Source organism: Ammospiza caudacuta, chromosome 5 (genome assembly GCF_027887145.1).
Source record: "Ammospiza caudacuta isolate bAmmCau1 chromosome 5, bAmmCau1.pri, whole genome shotgun sequence".
NCBI classification, from domain to species: domain Eukaryota; kingdom Metazoa; phylum Chordata; class Aves; order Passeriformes; family Passerellidae; genus Ammospiza; species Ammospiza caudacuta.
The window spans coordinates 51,458,859-51,480,610 of record NC_080597.1 but is presented as its reverse complement, the minus strand read 5'-3'; the positions used below and the strand labels follow the sequence as shown (position 1 = coordinate 51,480,610).

General features: G+C 35.8%; 1 protein-coding gene across 1 annotated transcript in view; it reads left to right on the top strand.

Moving 5' to 3' along the window:
- The window catches only part of DOCK4 (dedicator of cytokinesis 4), a 224,171-nt gene that overhangs the window by 182,027 nt on the left and 20,392 nt on the right, over positions 1-21,752 (top strand). Inside the window, exons 31-42 of the mRNA XM_058804667.1 lie at positions 580-728; positions 2,292-2,377; positions 7,497-7,523; positions 7,695-7,790; positions 8,996-9,056; positions 10,765-10,858; positions 14,528-14,676; positions 15,700-15,786; positions 17,486-17,590; positions 19,398-19,539; positions 20,145-20,311; positions 21,588-21,674. Coding sequence (XP_058660650.1) covers positions 580-728; positions 2,292-2,377; positions 7,497-7,523; positions 7,695-7,790; positions 8,996-9,056; positions 10,765-10,858; positions 14,528-14,676; positions 15,700-15,786; positions 17,486-17,590; positions 19,398-19,539; positions 20,145-20,311; positions 21,588-21,674 — 1,250 coding nt within the window. The remainder of the gene's footprint in view (positions 1-579; positions 729-2,291; positions 2,378-7,496; positions 7,524-7,694; positions 7,791-8,995; positions 9,057-10,764; positions 10,859-14,527; positions 14,677-15,699; positions 15,787-17,485; positions 17,591-19,397; positions 19,540-20,144; positions 20,312-21,587; positions 21,675-21,752) is intronic.

Here is a 21,752-nt window from a genome sequence, read left to right as displayed (position 1 = left end):
AGATAGAACAAGAGGACACAGTCTCAAGCTGCGTCAAGGGAGATGCAGGCTAGAATTAAGGAGGAAGTATTTTACAGAAAGAGTGGTCAGATACTGGAATCATCTACCCAGTGAGGTGGTGGAGTCATCATCCCTCGAAGAGTTCAAAAAAAGACTGGATGTGGCACTTGCTGCCATGATCTAGTTGAATTGTTAGAACATGCGTTGGACTTGATGATCTTATAGGTCTCTTCCAGCCTTGAATTTCTGTGATTCTGTGAAATGCAGAGACAGTACTTTGTCTGTCTTTGTTAACTTGCTGGAGGATTAATTTCAGATATGGCTAACCCACTGACACTTCTGAACTCAGTAGTGCATAATAAAATCTCATAAATTATGTTTGCCTTATATTCTTCATTTGTCTATAGCTTTCACTTTTTGGGCTTAAGAAATAGCCCATGCTATGATATATGTGTGATTAAGAAAAAAACTATAGGCATTTAAAATGCTATTTTTTCATTCTTCAGACAGCATTTGGATTGCTTGATAACTCACAGGACACCCAATTCACATTCAGGTTTATGTTCATTTTCATTTTAGGGGAACACAAGCTTCACTTTATTCCAGCATTGATTGGCCCTTTCCTGGAAGTGACCTTGATCCCTCAGCCAGACCTGAGGAATGTAATGATTCCTATTTTCCATGACATGATGGACTGGGAGCAAAGGCGAAGCGGCAACTTCAAACAGGTACTTTGTGTGAAGCTCTTTATAGAACAGCACTGAATATAAAGCACTTCATAGAGTCCTAGCAGACTTGAACCTGGAGTTCCATTGGTGGTTCAGGGTGGAGAAGGTACCCACAAGGGCTTTCCCTTTTTTCTCTTTGCAGGGCTGGTAAGATTCACCTGTTAATACTATCATGTTAGTTATGTGAGATGTTAATACTATCATGTTACTTATGTGAGATGAGGAAAAAATCCATGGCCTCATGAAGTGAAGAACAAAACTGGAGCTGTTTTTAACAAGATTGCTGTGGTGGATTTTCACCTCTGCTTTACAGTGGTACAGACTGCTGGTTAGATAGGATTCAACCAGCTTCCCTCTTGGTTACTATGGAAAAAGACCAGATGTTCTTCAGTAAAGATCCAAGAATGCTTGTTGCTCAAACACATTCTTAATGGGCTAGGAAGGAACTACCAAGAATGCCATCTGCTCCCTCAGCTCCCACTCAGTTAAGACTGCCTCAAACCATTCTCAGTGCCCTCCTTCCTGCTGCTTCAAATTGAAGGAAAGTAGAAGTATTTTAATTACTCCCAGGCAATCATAAGGCTTAGGGTGGGAGTTGCATCTAAAGCACAAACCAAACTATTGAAAACAAGAGTAGTGCAGGTGATGTGAGTAGGTAGCTTTTCAATGTCAATATATAAGTTTATTGTTAAAAATCACCACAGAAATGTTAACAAGTAATGAGAAGGAAGAAAATCCACTTGTTCTGCTACTCTGTCTTTTAAGTTTGGTTTCAAGTGTAAGTTGTAATAGATTTATTCTGTAATAAAATAATTATAATAGCTTGGTTTCTCCCCTAGACTTGTGATTGTTAATATATTACTGATAAGAAGGAGGTTTGAAATATAAATACACAGTGTACCATCAGCTCTATATTTTTTATAATCAATGCACTTAAAAACATGCATTGAAGGAATCATTAGCACTGGATATTCTTAACCACCAAGTTTCCTTGATAGCTAATATGTAAGTCCAGGAAATTTGCTTTCTAATGAAATACGGGCAGGTAAGAATGTTGGGAGAGTCTGAGCTCCCAAGTATTCTGAACAGTGCAGACATTTATGTATATTAAATTATAATGAATGAGGTGCAGGTAGGAAAAGATTATATTCTTACTTCAGCCTAAGAAAATATCTTGTGCTTACAGCCTTGCAATGAGAATTCAGGCAATTTATTTGGGCTGTGTGCTTTTCCTCCGACTCCATAAATAGATAGCTGCCTTAGCAGCAGCAAATGCTACTCAGCCTGTAGTTTTAAAGTCACGTTGCTCAATTTAAATTAGCTCCCTCCCTCCAAAAAAAAACTCAAAAAACCACCACCACAAAAAAAAAAAAAAAGAAAGCCCTACAAACCTCGGGAATTATAACAGCTTCAAAGAGATGAAGTGGCTTATCACATGATTGACCAATAATTCTAAAATATGCATTTAGCAAAGTCTCTTACATAAAACCAGATCTTCCCTCCGTTTTCTCTAATCTCATTAAAGGAAAAAGAAGCTGTTTACACCACACTTATATGTTGCAGGTGGAAGCAAAGCTGATTGACAAACTGGACAGCCTAATGTCAGAAGGTAAAGGTGATGAAACATACCGAGAGCTCTTCAACAGTATGTGAGTAATATGTTTATCTTACCATTCCTTGAGTTCAGTTGGTTGTATCACAGGCTAATGTCATTGTAGAAATGTAATGCTTAAACCAGTTGGGATGCTCATTTTTTCTTTTTCTTTTTTTATTTCCTTAAAATCTGAAGAATAAAATGTTTCATGGTGTTGCATAGCATCTGTAAAGTCTGGCAGTACTTGCATACAGCTATAATTGGGAAAGGCTAAATCTGTTATATCACAGAGCATTCTCTTTCTCTACCTACTAATTTTAAAATCAGAAAAGCAAGAAATGCTTCATAATTGCATAGGGTGCAGGTAGAGCTCAGATGGAGCATTTGAAAACAAGGCATGACAATTCAACAAAGCATTTAATAAGTGATTTTCTATTGCTACTTGTAGTCCTCTGAGTAATGTCACTTGTTGATTTCTTGTTTGATGTAAACAATTGTATTTATTCTGATAAGATTATTTCTTTCTAATTTTTTTGATAAATTACTGGCTAAGCTTTTAGTGCTTTTTAATAAATGATATGTCACTTAAATTTAATAGGAACAGCTAATGATAATGCTGAAGTCCCTAAAGTTGTGCATAAATTGTTTCACTGACTGAAATAAATGACTGTCACAGAGTACAGATGCAAAATAACTAACAGGGCTCCGTCTCTCTCGTTCCTCAGAGCTCAATTCCACCAAAGTGAAAGATTTCACATATTTCTGATGTGTTTATTTCAGTAGGAGATGTATTGTTCATCTTCAGGATTCCAGGCTGCTGTGTTTTCTTCAGTAATACTAAAAACATGACTTTTTTTTCCCTGTTTGTATTGTTTCTTAATAATTCTTTCTTCCTTAAGTATTGTTTTTGGCTCTCTTGTCTTTGGTTAAAGAACAAGAGTCAGGTCTTGGTGTCTGAAAATAGCAAACACTTCATAATCTGTAATTGTACCGAGTTTAAAAAAGAGTTTTTAAATATTTATCATGTACGGAAGCAAAGGTGAAAATTAGGCAGAATAGTATGGAATTGAATGAATAATAGTGAACAGCAGTACAGTATGCTTAAGCAGAACTTTCCTGTAATTATTCATGACATTTTCCCAATCTGAGTAAAGAAAATAAAGGGTAAGATATTTTCAATGTTTTAGTAATACAGTATTCTAACTGTAAAATTAAGTCATTTAAGGAAAAGCTCTAATTATAAAATGAAGCTTATGTAAAATACATCAGTGTGCCTATCCCTGAAATAACTTAAAATTCTATAAGAAAGCTTACTGGTATCAAATACAATGCCTAATTTTTTATGATTTTGAGTTAGATTTCAACTGGAGAATGTTAAACATGATACAGTGAAAAATGCTGACAGCTTTTTATAAATCTAAATGCTGAAAACATAGTCATGGTAATTTAAATTGCAAAATGTCTCACAGCATCATTATACATGTGGTTTCTATCATGGTATAACAGAAGTTAAAACTAAACTCTGTGAAATTTCAAAGTGCTCAAGTTCACTCCCAGCTAATGAAAAAGGTAGTATTTATTATTAGTTTGTTCTTTTTTTTTACTTTGATTGTCTGTATGCATTACCAGCTCTCAAGAGGAGAGCCTGTAGAAGATACTAATGATCTGAAATGGAGAATGTCATATTGTTCTAGGGCATGTGAAGACAAATTATGAAAATCAGATGGACAGTTTGGGGAGTTGACTGCAAGAGACAGGGTTGGTTGGTTAGCCTGAGATTCTGGGGTTTCTTTATTTCTTCCATGGGCAATTTAAGCTAAGCAATATTAGGGTGTCTTTACAAAGTGCACGAAAACAGACTTGTTTAGGCTGAAGTGGCAGAGATGTAGCAGGTACCCAAAAGCTGGAATAGTAATACAGTTTTGCAGCAGGCTGTGGTTTCATGGTCTTCAATGACAGAAAATACTACAATGTTACCTGATCTTTCTGAAGATTAGGCGTGGTTACTTTTGATAGGTATCACTGGGAACCAAGGGGATGCACACACCTACAGCCTGGGAACTGCAGTGGGTGGGAGACTTTCAGGTTTTGTCATGCTGTTTATTTTGCCTGATTTGGAAAATGAATTTAAATCTCTTAACTCCCCCATTAACTGCTTTTTTTTCCCCAGAGACAATCACTGCTTCTTTCCTTTGAACATCTATTTTCAAGGATAAATTATAAGCATCTCTGGAGATAGATAAGATATGTGCTTAGAATTTGTTGCCTACAATGGAATTATCTATATCAAATAAAAAGAGAAAGTAGGGGGAAGGTGACTGCTGTTTGTTTTGAATCAATGTCTTTCTAGGGACTTGAATGTGACCATTCACTGATTAGCTCCTGATGTCATTTGAAGGAAATGCAAAGCATGAAGTAGTGAACATTTTGTTATAATGAGAAACTAGATGTTGCAATTGCTATCCATTGTAAATATGGTATGAAAGCTGTTCTGATCTACATTTACACTGTAATACTGCAATTGAATTCCTGAATTTATTAGTACAGGGAAAAGAATGATTTTGCTTTATTTTTGGTGGTTAAAATAAAATCCTCAGAAGTAGGTCTTTCTTCTGAATCAGATGGATGCTGGCAGTTTATTACTTCTGCAGCTGTATTTCAGTTTGGCCTAAGACAGGGCATTTCAGATTTGGAAGTTAGGTGGCCCCATTGAAGCACAAAACCTGGGCTAATGGGTTCTGCTTGGGGGCCTGGCAGTGAGGCTTCTCTTTGAAGAGATTGTAGCTGACATTCAGCTGAGCAGGGACTTATAACTGAGTTCTGCCAGTTTCTGGATGAATTTTTGAACCATGAATCTATTATATAAAAAGTGATGGCTGCTACCTTTCTTCTGCTGTCTTCAGTCATCTTAATTTCTTCTCCAAATGCATGACTGAATTCATCACTGCCCAGTCCATTAGAATCTGTCTGGAGTGAGCCTTTTGAGAGCCTTTATGACTCGTTCAGGGAACCTCTGGCTATAGTGAAGTCTTTGAACTCTAAAAGAAGCATCCAGATGTTTTAAAGCACCTCTAGGATTAGCTGCCTGTGTGCTAAAAGTCTGAATAATGCATACAAAATCCATTTACTACATGATTGAGTTAGCCTGAACATTGTTCTAAGCCTGCTGTTTGTCCCTGGAGAACTCTGGTCCTCTGGATCACTATTCTTTTACTCCTGGGGTACCCAAGATTAAAAATAATTAAATATACCTCCTTTTCCCTCCACCAAACAAAACAAAGCAAACCATAATTGTTCAGGTGAGTTCAGGTGTTAGGCTATATTAGCATGCATAGACAGAAACATTTTTATAGTTTCCCTTTGTTGTTTAACCCCCTTAGTGCTTTGTACAAATAGCCAAGCATCTCGGCTATGCTTTGGGATCTGTAAGAACAGGGATTCAGGTCTATCTAGATTTAGGCAGAATGGATGTGAGTAGCTTTTTCATTCTGAGTTTGTTCTGTGCATTGTGCTGGAAATCTGGGGGGGGGGGGGGGGGGGGAGGGAGGAATGCATCAGAAGGCAAGTCTTTAATTTTTTCAACTGACCACATTGATGTCAGTTTGTATAAGTACTCTGAATGTACCAACTCAACTCATTATTACAAATTGTGTGTTTATAAGGAACGTGCCAATGCAATTTTAAAGAAAATGTATAAGTCGAAGGCAGATAAGAACAATCTGTTTTGAAAGAGAAGTCATGCTTCTGTTGTTTTTCTAGAGGATCTAGAGGAGCTATCAGTAATTATTTTGTTGAATCTAAGTTGAAATGTTCCTTTTTAACATAGGGTTAAAACACAGTAGAAATGAAAAATCCCTGTGGTAATCAAGATTCAATAACATGACGGGATCTACTCTTATTTCTTACTAGACACAAAAGCTTCTATTAGAAGGAACATAAGGGGTTCAAAAATTAATTAAGGTATTCTGTATGGAAAACAGAGGTGCCAGCTTAATGCTTCAGCATTTCCTGATTAAGGATGGCCTTATCATCTGCCTGCTAGCAATGAAAAAGAGTCAGCCTCTGATTGTGAGGGAAAGACATCTGACTGCCTCCTTAAGAGAAGAAGTGAGTTTAGGATTCATATAAGAGTGCAGGATGAAGATCAGTATTTGCTCCTCGGTTCCAGCAGAGCACAGCTTCATTTAGGTCAAATTTGCTTGGAGAATTGCATCTGTGCCATCCCTGAGGCTGTGAGGAGCAGAGCTGGAGTGTACAGCTAGTGCAGTTGGCAGGTAGGAGTTCCTGAGCGCTGTTACAGGTTTGAGGTTGGGATGTAGGAGGTTTTTGGGACTGAGCATGCTCAGGGTGGATGAAGGTCAGTGGAGCTGACAGACAGAAGGTTCAGAGGTGCTCTAAAAGCTCTTAAGGATATGATTGTGGGAATTTTCAGATCCTTCTAAATAAACCATAACTGAGTACATTTTCAGGGAGTCTGCTGAAATATCTCCATGGACATGTCATCCACCCGAGCTCCTGTACCAAAGTATAAAAGCAACACAGCTCTGTAGATAAATATTTCCTTGCTCACTCTTATAGAGAAAATGTGGAAATTCATGCCTAAATGACAAATATTTGATAAACTTAAGCAATGAAAAACAGAGGCCTGTAGCAGAATGATATAAAGAACAATAATAATAAAGAGAATTATATTGTACAGTTTTACTGACATTTTGAAATCTTTCCACTTCAATGCATGGTAGGAATTTACATTGCACAACAGTTTTTAACAAAATAATCTTATGACACTTTAAGGTACTGGAATTTTACATGTACAGTATAGTGTGTTCTCAGAAAGAAACATTAAGTGAAGTGGGGGAATCATCTTGTTCAAATCCCTACTCTATTCTTAAATATCATGCTTACTGAAATATTAGAGAAGAGAGGAGAGAAAGAAAAATCTTTTTAAAAAATTTAGAAGGTATATTAAGCTGATGAATATTCTTTTCTAAGAGCACTTTTAAATTCCTCATTTTCTGACATATCAGCATGAAGTGAATATAAAAATTTTATGGAAGAATTGTGTTTTAGTCTTTGGGATATGAATATGTTCTGAAAATTAGGTATTTGACATATTTTTAACCTTATGCAGCTAATATAAAAATCATTTGTTTTGTCAATGCTTCCTGGACTAGAATTCCACTTTTTGGTCCTTATCCTAGGTAAGACATTGTTTGCAAATTGCACTTCTTGGGAGGGTGTTTGTGAAAAAAAAAAAAAATCTAACTATCAGAGATGTTGCTAAGGTATTAAGGTAGTGGTAAAAGCAGAGAGGTTGTCATAGTGACAGTTAAAAATAAACAGTGACATTTTTCTGGCTTGTTTTTTTCCAGTCTGCTGAAGAAAATTGAGCGGGAAACATGGAGGGAAAGTGGTGTTTCATTAATTGCCACTGTGACTCGCCTCATGGAGAGGCTCCTGGACTACAGGTGAGTGGTTATCGCAGTTTAGAGGTAGGGTTGTCGTCTTTGAAATATTAGGAAACAAATACAGTTATCTTGCTCAATGCTGACTGCACATGGATATGTGGATAGAGCAGCTGTAAGTGCTCAGGATCTCTGACAGCAGCTGCTTAGCCAACAGGAAAATGCAACTGGCAGGATGAAAACAACCAAGGAGGCTCCCCATGGTGCAAAAAATCCAGTGGTGGGCTTGAGTTTGCTGTCAGGCAATGTAGTAACTTTTGGCAGCAGGTTGGTGACTCAAGTCTGTCTGAAGACACAGAGCTCAGTACTAATCACCTGACAGTTGTTTTACACAATATGTAAAATTCTTATTACTGTGTCAATCATGCTTAGTTGTGGTGTCAGCTGGCACAGTAAGTGTGTATACAAAGACATGATCTCTGGATGAACACCTCGCATCTGACTCTACCATGTGATCAAAGGAGAGGGAAATGAGAGGCAGGTACTCTCTCTTTCAGGAGTGCGAGACTAAAAGCAATTTTCCCAGTCAATTATGAGCCTGTGTAGAGGCTTCACGTTTCAGCTCAGTCCTCCTTATTGCCACCAACTATAGCACTGTCCAGAGCTTAATTGTAAGGTTTTCTCCCTCATTCCGTAGGGACACATGGTGAGACCTAATACTGCACTTGCTGTCATCACTGATAGCTTGGAAAGAAAGCTATTTCATCAACAAAGAGACCGAGCTCTTAATTTCTAGAAGTATGGCACTGCTATTTCTCTTCAGGGACCAGCTGGATTACAACCTCTAGGACTCCCAGTCTTTCAAAGCAGTGGTGTGCTGTTAGTTATGAGAGTATTTGGGAAAATTGTTTGGCTCATGTATGCAAGAATGTTTTAAAGTCATGTTAAATTTCTTTTACTGATTATGTGGTGATGCCTGCCTGTTATTCTTTTACTTCAGCATGGTTATACTGGCTACTTTTTTTCCCTATGTGATAAAAAAAGGTCACATAATAATGACAGAGCCAAAAAGAAAACATTGACTTTCTTGACAATTGAGGTATTCAATGTACTATAAAAGGAGGCACGAAATCTCTTAGCTACTTGGGTCAGCTCTTCAGCTAAATGCAATCCTTTCAGTCAGCTTGCTAAGTGAAATGTATCTGTTTTCTGAGGTGTCCTTCACTGTAAGAGGATAAACTTTTGACTTTCATTACTTTCTGCTTTAGGGACTGCATGAAAATGGGAGAAGTGGATGGCAAAAAGATTGGCTGCACCGTTAGCCTTTTGGTTTGTATGATACTTTCTCTTTCCCTTTTCGATTTCAGTTGAACAAATGCACATTGGAATAGGATATACTTTGCTTCTTGTTGCAATTTGAGTAGAATTTGACAGAGTAACACTACACTTATGATCACTGATTATTTTTTCCAGGCTGAGATTGGTGCAGTAGGGAGATAGTCTTCCTTGGCATTTCCTAGCTTGGTTCTGAAAGGTCTCCAAAACTGCATTATTCAGTTTTAAGTCTCTTCCTACTGGATAAACTTTACCAAAGTACTTTCCAAGTTTAATTAGTCTCTGAGTTTGTAGAAACAAACACGCCTTTCCTCCTCTCCCAAACCAAACAAACCCTACATGATTTCTCTTGTTCCTTTTCTTCCAATAACTGATGCAAGTTTGTTAATATAGCATATAGTATGGGATATCTTGTGAAAACTGCAGGCTGACTATTCTCTCCCTAGTAAAAGAGACAGAAATGCTGCTCAAGACCTCCTGTTGTCGTGCTATCTTTATTGCCACAAACCAACAGTGCTAAACCATAGTATGAAAAAGATGTCATTTTTGTTTACAAGACGCATTTTGATTCTAGGCCAGTTTCCACTGACAAGTTTGTTGACTTCTGTTAACCTTGGAAAGTTTCCATTTTCATGGTGAATTTTTTGAAAAGCTGTATTTTTAGCCAGAGGGGAAAAAAACAAAATAAGCTGACTTGTAATTCTGCGTTTTTGACGTCAGTGAAACAATTTGGGATCACTTCTAAGTAGCAGTCATACATAAGAGAACAAAGGATTTCTTCAGTAGAAAAATAGTGCTCTAAATAAGGATGATATTTACTATGAAGCTATAAAGCAGCTGGCTTGCTGTCAAAATATCTTGCATGATCTGAATTCTTTAAAGTACCTGGATTATTTTCATCCCTAAGGAGGTTTTAATCTATTATTAGCAAAGTGTCCAAGATTTGTATGAAAAGAAAATGAAAATATTTTAAAATCTAAAAACACCATATTACTTTTTAAGACGATTTTCAATGACTCATATGGGCTAAGGTGGATTTCATACCCTAATCATTTTCAAAGAAATTTTTAATACTCTTGCACAACAGAGAGACAATGAATGCTAAATTTTCTCAAATCAGTTTAAAAATATTTTCTCTATAAAGTTTTTATTTTTTTGTTTTCATAGTGTTTCTCCCACCTTTTTCCTTGATAATAACTCAATTTAGGAAACAGTGGCACAGAATATGAATACTGTACACTAGAAGAAAAACTGCATCGTTTAAAATAGTGATTTAAATAATAAAACAGAAATTGTTAATTGCTAATGAGAACCAGTGCTTAGACTTTTCTAGCCTATAAATTTTTATTAACCAAAGCAGATTATCCTGAACATGGAGTATGTCTAGCAGGAGGACTTAAGCTGCATGACCATTGTGAATGTGGCAGTACTTGTGAACAGCACTATAGGCTTGCACTCCTCTTCCTGTAACTTTTTCATACCTTGCTTTAGGGCTTGTAAACAGATAAAGAAGGTTTTGAACTAAGATTTATGATATTGTAGTCCATATTTTATCCATGTAACAACAAATAGCAGGTTTATGTTCAGAAATGTAATCTGTGCATATATTTCTAGAAGATTATGTTTGAAGTCTTTTATTTACAACCATTATCATAAATTTATTAGCTACTACATTTTATTACAAAACTCAATTTTATTTCAGAATTTTTACAAGACTGAACTGAACAAGGAAGAGATGTATATTCGCTATATTCACAAGCTCTATGACCTACATCTGAAAGCACAAAACTTCACAGGTAACTGAATACAAACTAGAAAAAGATATTTAGGACTGGTCTGTGGTTTGCAGTCTTTCGCAAGCCTGTAAGCTGTATCCTCAGTGCAGAACATAGCAACCCAGGCAACAGCTGAGTTTCCTTGCCTAATTGATGTCTCAAAATACTGCTTTTTTCAGCCCCACGGCACTATTATTTGCTGAGCCATGGTGAATGTAAATTACTTCTGTTGATACCCACTAGCAATAAATGTGTGATACGGTCATTTTTCACCCAAAAGGACTGAAGTTTGGAAGAAGTTTTTATGAGTTCATTCAGTGGTATCTGAGCCTATACATTTTTTTGTCATGCTCCTCGCTATCTGTTTGGTGAAGTGTTTCAACACAGCTGTGTTTCAGAACCTCATTTTTGGTTTAAAAAAAGAAATAAAAGAAAGGAAGACCCATATAACTTACTCATAATGAGGTAGATATCCTAAAACCTATGACAAGTACTGCAATTTCATGATGTCTTTCTAAATCTTCACATACCACATTTGCAGTACTATTGTCCAAGATTTCTCTAATTTTGTGCCAAGGATGTTATTTTTTACATGAAGAAATAAGAAAATATTGTGCATGGCTGTTGTTTATACAGCTAAACACACATTTCATTTGGGGAACTATTTGCCATCAGTGAGTGCTGGAGGAGATAAAATCAGTACCCTTTTAAATCACACTGTCTTTGCCATAATATTTTACTGACCTTGTAATACCTCCAGCTTTTCCCCAGTCTTTGCAATTGCATATGTTCAAAATTTCTAGATTTTGAATTTTCTTACAAGCAGGTTAGTTGGCTGGGAGTCTCCAGTAAACAGCTTACAGGTACCTGGTGTCACAGCAACTTTCCTTATGCTTTTCTGCTGTCCATAAGAAACATTGTTCACTTGGAATTTCCACACTCCCTTTGCAGTTCATGCATTTAAATGTGGACTAGATAGCAGGATCTGTTAAGAAGAGATTTTAGTTTCCTCATGTGACCTGGCAATAGTGAGTCACGAGAGAATTTTGATTATTAAGAAGTCTCTTTGCCACAGCTGGCTTTTGTATAAAGCTATTATTTTGCATAGTAGATCTTAGTAACTCTTTGAGGAGTATTGAGTTTCTTTTTTGCACTGGGTACTATTATGTGTCCAGTTTACCTTCAACTATGATATGAACCTAATTTTTTTAGGCAATTGGATGGCAATTGTTTTGCCATCCATTCTGATTTTAAACAGTATTTTGCTCAAAATTTTTTTCCAGGACTTTGTTATATTTCCCATGTGGTTGTTATTCATCTGTGTGATTTTTGCATTCTTTGCTGTGGTAGATTTTACTGCTTCCTTTTTTTAAAATTTATTATTATTTTTAATTTTTTTAAGAGCCTTAATAAGACTTGTCTCACTCCCATAATTAGAAAACAGACTTTTGTAGTTCATTGCCTTGCCCTATGAGAGACAATACAGATTTTTGTAAATCAGCTGGTCTAGAGAATTTGGAATTAGGAAAATAAGCTTGATACTTCAGCAGCATTCCTTCATGTTGCAGCACTAGTTTGCTAATGGCATTGTTTCATCCTAGGGATGAAATGGTTTTTCTCTCATTTCCATAGTATGATTTACTGGACTTTTTCTAAAAATGCTCTGTTAAAAAAAAAAGTAATTTTTACACAAAACATTATTTCAAATCTTTCTTTACACAGCACTCAGTTGGGGCTATAAATATACCACTCTTGAGGCTGAATCACATAAATGCACTGATTCCTCCTGAGAACTGTAATGAGACTTTTTACCTATCCACCTTAGAAAAATCTAGTGTTTTGAATATTTCCTGTATAAATTGAATTTTCCACATCATGAGTCAACCCTATTTATCTCTCCTTAGTGCTTTGATGCAAGTCAGTAGTTACAGTCCTCTCCTCTCTCCTCTGAGGTATCAGTATTTTATTTGTTGTGTTGGCCACTGCCAGACATGCTGGGTGGAGGAAACATTCAGACTTGTAATCCAGTATGATCATTCTTATTTTAGAAACCTTCTGTATAAATTTATTATAATTTAAGAAAACTACATTGTTAGAGCAGACAAAATTTTGTTAAGGACTTAGATGCCAAGTTTAGAAAGGTAAGGTCACAGTGAGCTATCCTGAGCAGCTACTTGTGTTCTGCTATCTTTTGCTTCCTTATGATTTTGAATAATTTATTATCAGCTTCATGGATTTTTAAAATTGTCATATAGATGTGCTTCATTTCTTGAGTAGAAAAATGTAGCTTGAAGCTATGACAAAGGTGGTTACCAGTCAAGCAGCCTGAGAGCTGCTGAGTGTGATGCAGAATTAAGGTTGTCTGTGGAACTCGAGCTGGTTTTCCTTGCATGGGTGTACCACAGCACAGCACCACTTTGCACCACACTTAGCATTTTGCAATACTGGGGTTCAAGGCACTCTCTCACACAATTGTCTGCTGCAGTGATGTTTTTTCCTCCACAGGTTCTCAGTTGGACGTGTAGAGGAACACTACTGCTAGAAAAAATCCCGTAAAATTTGGCTTAAATCGCCTGTCTTATGGGAGCTCATATGGCAGAGGCAGAAGTAGGATGTGGCTGTCTGGGGCAAACTTAGCTTAGCACAAAAAGAACTTTAGTACTTTATTGTTATTTTTTTTGCTTTATGTACAACCTATAAAATCTGCAATAAAATAAGTCAGTAGGGAACTTCTTTCTCCAATGAAGTCATCTCCAGAACATGGCCCATCTTTGTGCTGACTCACTCATGCAAAGTGGTCCTGTGAGTGGCAACATAAACTGTGAATATTAGCTTGGAAATCAATAATACATATACTCAGTTAGCCAAATTGAATTGTTGTAGCCAGTAGTAATTCTGGTGTTTTGTAATTTGCTGAAGTCTGACTTTCCAATAAAAATATTAATTTTATATTATATTAGTGTACTGTTTCTGAGGAATCTCTGAAATCAATGTAAAAAAAATAATAATTTTTATATTCCAGATAATTTATACTGATTAATATAAAGATTACTACACACTTCTCTGAGTAGAGACTGACAACCAGTTTGATTCCTGCCGAACCAAAAACTAAATAAAATTTTAAAAATTAAAAAGAGAAAAATATTACACTTCTAAATTTCTTGTTATGGCCAGCTGGTAAGGCTCAGCTATCAGGAATTTATTTCTCTGTGGAAGGAGTGGATTCTATTAAGCACACATCTGCCTCCCTGTTTTCCTCCCAGCCCTCTCTTTTGGACTGTGTCCACAGTCTTGTTGTCTTTCCTCTTTCACTACTGATGTTCCTCATCCTCCAGTCCTTGTTCCTTTTTTCAGACAGCAGAGTTATTGAGGGTTTCTCCTTAGCATTAGGGAAGACTGGGGCTATGCAGGAAATGCTTACTTAATTTCTGTCTCCTTTGTATTTTGAGACTCCAGAAGAAGTGCCCCAGTGACTCTAAATAGTGTATGAAAATTTTAAGCTATTTTTATTATAGCTGTAATAGTAACTCTGTCCAAAAAATACCAATACCATCTGGCTAATACTCAAAATAAATCAATTACCCATTAGAAAGGTGGCTCTCAAGAAAAGCATTCACATCTCTGTGTACTTTGTTTGTGTGTGTAATGTGTTTGGAGTTGGTGAGTGCCGTGCTGTGGTTTGTCTTGCAGAGGCTGCCTACACTCTCCTGCTGTACGACGAGCTGCTGGAGTGGTCAGACCGGCCGCTCAGGGAATTTCTCAACTACCCCATGCAAACAGAGTGGCAGCGCAAGGAGTGTCTCCATCTGACCATCATTCAAAACTTCGATAGGGGAAAGGTAAAATAGTCCTCTTTTACTGAGTGGATCTGGGAAGGGTAGTTTATTCATTTTAGGATGTTAGTTCCAGGGTTGCACTCTTTTCTTGTATTGAGGCGAAGTGTTTGTTCTTGCTTGATTAAGCAGTTACTTACCGATGCAGTACATTTCGTTTAATTCTGTGTTTGCATCCTAGAAATCCCCCACTTACATATAAGAATAATTTTCATGTGCATAGCAGTTGGCTTTGTAACTGTCAAATCACTTTATAAAAGGTGGTATCATTTTCCCCCATTTTAAAGGTGGTGAAAGTGAGCCTTATAAAGCTAATGAAATTCACTAAGTGACCAAGTGAGGATTGTAAAGGCTATGTTTACACCTTACAATGCCATGTTGTATCTCTTAAAAACTAAAAATGAATTTGTTTGAGGGAATCACAGTTCGTTGTCATTACTGCAAATGCCTATTCTGAATTAAGCAAGTGTAATTATCCTGTAGTCTAAAATTTTATATCCACATAGTGCTCTGATTCATCTTACTGACAAACATGCAATGCATTACAATTTTGTGTAGCTAGTGTAAAATTCATGTAAGCCTAAAACAAGTAATCAAATGGATGTTGATCATCATGTTTTTCAAACAACGCTGTAATTATATAGTTTAACTTACATGGTGCAATGAAGTACTGTACAACCTAAAAAAATTAGGGTAGATGTATTAAAAGTACAATTTTAAAATGTAAAAATCATACTGTGTTGAATCCATCTCATGTAGCGTCAAAATAGTCATCCATCACTCTTGCAATGACTTACGTTTTGTGCATAGTGCAGAAAGAATAATTAATTAAATAAGTCTCTAAATATATTTTTAATTCTTCAAAGAATTCATGAGTATTACTCAGAAGCTATCAGCATGTTTAGGAGACAGTGGGTTCAAATATTTTCAGTAGCAACAAGGCTTAGTATATATAGAACGGACCACTAATAAATCACAAATTGTCAAACAGTTGCTTTGAATTACTGAGCACCTTTTATTTGCTTGCAGTGTTGGGAAAATGGCATTATCTTATGCAGGAAAATTGCAGAACAATATGAGAGCTACTATGACTACAGAAACCTCAGCAAGATGAGGGTAATGTACTTGAACACTTTTCATCAATCATGAATCCAAATGCTTTTTAATTTAGGTTATAAAATATTACTGAGGAAATTAAATTTACCGCAGAATGGTTCTTAGGTTTGGTTTGCACTCTTATTTTTTACCCTGAGGCATCTTTTCTACAATAAGGATTATAAAAAAGGAGTGTGAGCTTTTTGAAGAAAAATGAGAAAATCCTATCTTCATAGAGCAGTTTGGGTTGGAAGCCTTAAAGATGATCTAGCTCCAGCCCCCCTGCTTGACACCTTCCACCAGACCAGGTTGCTTTATTTTATTATTGTTCTTAATTATAAATTAATGTTCTTAAAATATTTGTACCTGTACAGCATCCTTTTTGTATGCATGCTTATGCAGAAAAATAACAATACAAACTAAGTTTCATTAGTTTCCTACAGTTTATCCATGAAATGTGCTGTGTGCAGTCCTTCACTAGGAGTAGCAGCATGACTTTGCAGTTGTAATTGCAAGCAAAGCCACAGGCAATGCACACATTTTTTTTTTAATTTACTGTTTAAAAATATGATCTGTTTAATAATAAATAGTAAAAATGAATGTTTCTTGTGTTTCTTGGTACAGTCTTCTTGTATCTTTCATTTTAGAACTCTAAACATTGTTTCTCATTTATTCAGATAGTATTTTTTAAAAATTATTGAGTCTTCTTTTCTTACCTCCTTCTGATGGATTCAATTTTGTATTACAACATGCCTTATAAACTCCCTATACATATAGGATACTTGCTGCTAGGACTGACTGAAGTCCCTTTAATTCAGAGCTGCTTAACAACATTATGCAAAATTATGCAAGTGGCAGGACTCTCTGTTATCTGCTTATTCCATATATAATTTGATATGTCAATGGCAGAATCCTGTAAGCAAAAGCAAATTGACTATTGTCATGTGAATAAAATGATTAGTTTATGCATGTTTAATTAATTGTACTGAATGTGTTTTGTGTTTGAAATATTCTTTTGCTGTATCTGTGCCACCAATGTTAATCCAAAAATGGAGGTGTGGGGATTTCTCATAGCATTATAATTAGGCAGCTATTGATATCATATGCATACTAAATAGCTGTCTGTGATACCTGAAATAGGGCTAAGACTGTTTGGCTTTTTCCACAGTATTGAAAACTTTGCTGAAAATATCATCAGAGAAAGGGAACTTGGGTATTAAGTTCCCCTTGTGTCAGTGTTATGAGTGAAATAAAAAACAGATGTATTGATCAAACGTTATGCTAATTGCTATTGGGACATTTTAAAGGAGCTCATATTTGATGCTTAAATCATTGGAATCTGGTGTGATTTGGACACAATTGCCTTGAATATGTAAATTAGACTTTGCTGATTTAACTGACCACATTAGTGCCATGTGTTTGGGTGATTAGCAGATTACTGGGTCATATGTTTCAAACTGTCTTTCTATTTTACCCCTTTAATATTAGTACTTCATATTTTAAAGGATTTAGTTTTTAATTCTTGGAAACCTTCAGATCCCTAAGAGGTATAATTACTTAATCTGATGCATTCAGAAACTTCTGGGTGTCCTAGTTGTTGCTCAGAGATATATTGCAATTCCATTACTCCAGAGGTGAAAGACATTCCCTTTTGTGATAATTTATGGTAAAAACACACTTTCAAAAAAGACTAATTGCATTTCTTCCCAATCTCACACAGATGATGGAAGCATCTCTGTATGACAAAATTATGGATCAACAGCGCTTGGAGCCAGAATTTTTCAGAGTTGGTTTCTATGGGAAAAAGTTCCCATTCTTCTTGAGGGTAAGTGAAATGAAAATAAACAGAATGGAGTAATGCTGTCATTCACAATCACTTTCACTGTGTTAAAATTTGTTCATACCATGTGCAAGTACTTATCCTGTGAGAAATTCTTTACCTTCATGTTTCATGGCTAAGAAAAGTTCCTGACTAATGAAAAGCCAAATTCTAGGCTTCTAGAGTCACACAGAAACACAATATTCACATTTCTATTGGAAACCATGCACCTACACTGTTCCACAGACCAGTGGTTCATGGTAGTTTGTTCCCTTTCTTCTGTTCTGTTCCTGCTGGAAGGTACTCAGGCAAAGTCTGTCAGAAGTAGTATCCATTGGTGGTGGGATAATCAGCAATTTAGCATTTAAGCAATTAGCAATTTAAGCAATTACCAAGTTCCTTTTTGTAAAAATGACTTAGAAATTCTATATGCTGAATTTAATTGATTATTAATGTACTAAAACTGACAAATAAAAAGGTTAATAATCTTGATCATTAATCTGGAATTCTGAAGTTACTGAAGTGCCCTTGAAAATGTCAGTGGTGTTTACACTGTCCCCTCTTCCACAGTCTGCAGTAGTTTAGCTGCATTGACTGTCACCTTGGGAAGAGAACAGAATTTGTCTTATTCATGGAGCAGCTGCAATCATAATCCAAGTTCCTCTTCCTGTGGTAATTAAAATAAATGATGAAGGAGCCTCCCATGTGGTGGAGGCCTAAAAAGCCTGATTAGTCTTTACCTTAGTGGTGGGGAAAATGACTATTTCTAACTGGCAAGTATAGCATGAAGCTCTGCCTTTTAAAATAATGCTCAAAAAGAGTCTGATGGAAAGATACTTCTTGAGATTACCTAATATTCATCTGAATATAACTTCTATATAAACCAGTTTGAAAATACTAATCCGAAAGACTTTAACTGATAGAGTAAAAGTAATGGAAAGAGTTGCACAACAGTGCAGTACTTTCAAACCTTAAGTCTTTCACTGCTTATGCATCCTCTTATGAATTTTTGAAGTTAAACATACACAGCACGTATTTATGCTTGCAACACCAACAAGGACAGGCATAATACATTTGATTTAAATTTTTTATGGCAAAGCAGCTTGTAAATCTGACTGTGTTTGCTGTAGAAGAAATAAAGACTAAACTTCGTAATAAAGCTTTCGCATTTTAATTCGTAGTTGAACAATAATATGGTTACAGGGGTTTTTTTGTAGCAATTCCCATGAAAGTCTCCGTTCTGAGAATTCAATGCCAGGAGCATCCTTTTACTTTGTGTTGTAAAAACTAGATCATTTTAATTTTCCAAGCTGATAATTAATCAACATTTACAGGGTAAGGCAAGTTGAATGCCTTTATAATTTTCTTATGCAATATTTTTCTTCAGAATTATACAACATCAGAACAAAGTTTCTTAGCTCCTCATGGAATTGACTTCGAACCCATTTCATTGTCTTAAATGTTTGTTGGGTTATATTTCTGTTACATATTTTATGCAGTCTGATATATCACGTTAATTGCATTCTTTGATCCACTAAGAAAAATTTCTCCCTTTAGATTTTTATTAAATTTTGAAGTGTAATTATTACATTTTTCCAGACTTTTGAATAAAACATAACTTATGTGATAAAACGTCCTTCTTCTAAGTAACCTGTTCTTTCTGTATTCCTTATTTTTTGCCTTTTGTTTCTTTTCTTTTTCCCTTCTTTAAATGATGCAAAAGTTGTCTGGAAAATCAATATTTAAGTGCGTGTTGGATCCCACTTATTTTCATGCAACTTGCTCTTGCTTTTTGTTTTCTTATTCCTCTCAGAATAAGGAATTTGTTTGCCGAGGACATGACTATGAAAGGCTGGAGGCCTTCCAGCAGCGAATGTTGAATGAGTTCCCACATGCCATTGCTATGCAACATGCTAATCAGCCAGATGAGACCATCTTTCAGGCAGAAGCACAGTGTATCCACATAATCACAAAGCCATACTCTGCACTTACATTTTCTATGCTTGTAAAAAATGTCGGTACACCTATAGCCAATTTCGATCACACGGTGCCTCCACTGAAATAAATGGCAGGTGAGAATTTCCCTGCATTTTGTCCCAGTTCACTCTATTATGTTGAGAAGTTCCTTCTGTAATTTTGGTTCTATTTAAGAATTCCTTGACATGTTATTGACATTATTTGTTTAGCTAAAAATACCTACAGAGCTATCACCACTGTGATAATGGTGTAGCAGTTCAAGGTACAGTAATTTAACTTCTTACAATACAACATTATTTTAGCATAGCATGACATATTATATAAGAATATATTTAACTAAATCCCTTTATGTACTATTCCTTGTAAGTAGTTCTATTTCAAAAATAAAGATGAAAATTTCAACAAAACAGTACAAAGAAATCTCAATCAAAAAATCTCTCTGGTTCCTTTCCCAAACCATTAACAGTATAAAAGCATTTTATGAGGCACGCTTTTTAAAGAATTTTTCTTCTGTAATGCTTCAGGAGTCAATATGCTTTGCTAATTTGAATAAAGTGGGATAGCCTTAACTCCTTACGCATAGATTTGCAGATTTATGCAGTGACACCAATTCCAGAAAACCAGGAAGTTTTGCAGAGAGATGGCATTCCTGATAATATCAAGAGCTTTTACAAAGTAAATCACATCTGGCGATTCCGATATGACAGACCATTTCACAAAGGGACCAAGGACAAGGAAAACGAATTCAAGGTAAAGTATCATGCCCTTTCCTGATCTAGTGGACCTATGGATTTGTTTGTAACATCAACAAAAGTGCCTTATTTAAAAATCATCTGCATTTGCATTATTCAGCTGAGTGTGGTACATCAAATTCTCTAGAGGAGATGGTATCTCAGGTTTGAGTATTTCACTTTGTATTTTTAATAAAATAGTATCAAAAATATATGGGAGATGCAGAGGTTTTGCTGTAAATGTGACTAAAATTGAAAAAATTACCTCTTTTTTTTGCGTTGTTTTGTATAGAAGGCAGAACTGGACAGAGCAGTCTCAGAAAAGTTTCTCAGGCAGATGGGAAAACATTAAGGATGTAGTCTGGGGTATGGATAGGATTGCCTAAAGCTATTTCTCTCTAGAGCAAGGGAGAGACAGTTTAGACTGAACTGCAGCATCATGACCTCTTCCTGTGATATCAAGACTAAAAACTACCTCTGAACTTAGAGGAAATGCAATGTCTCAGGGAAATGCAATAGTACCTTCCCTAATAGGTAAATCACTTCTGTTCCTTCTACTAAAAATGTCACAGTGAAAATTCATCTTTTGGTGTAATGTTAATTCTTACCCACTAGAAGAACATCCTGATGCTGAATATGTTCTGGTATTCAGTCTGACAAAAAGAGTTATCCCATAATAATTTTGTTATAAATTTAGAAGAAAAAACTGTAAAGATAATAAATTAGCTAAATTGAGTCACTGTTGTCTTCTGATATATGTTTGAGCTTTGTTTTAACTGTACAGCTTACATATATTTTTTCTGTAAGCACTATCCTCTGTGTTGATTTGTCATTTGACAAACCTCTGGCACAAAATGTTTACCACTATGATATTTGAGTCTCCCATCAGCTATGCATTCTGGAATCTTGAATAGGGCTTCTCAAAGGAAACCTAATCATGCTCTCTGATCTGTAAGTTATTCTGCTTCAGAACTCTTGTTCTTCTCAGATGTTAGATCAGAAAAGAAATATTAAAATACCAATGCAGTTGTGGGTGACTTTTGGGGATTTGTGGACAATATATAATAAAGTTTAAGAGTGAAGAATGAGCAGAAATTATTGCTTAGTAGTAGGACCTAGAAAGTAAGAAAAAAGCAAGTGTCATTGACTTATTCTACATTTCAGTAGAATTTGGATGTTAGTATTTTTTTTAATGTATACTGTTACTTTAGTGAAGGTGTTCATAAAGGAAACTGGTAATAATTAAGGAAGATACAAAGTCAAATAGGGAAATAAATTGCTTTTGTATATTTCAGAGTCTATGGGTAGAGAGAACCACACTGATCTTGGTGCAGAGTTTACCTGGAATATCTCGTTGGTTTGAAGTAGAAAAACGTGAAGTGGTGAGTATGAGACTCATGTCAATACATATTGTGGCTTGGTTTACTTCCTTAATCATATGTTGGTGAATGAACTGCTTT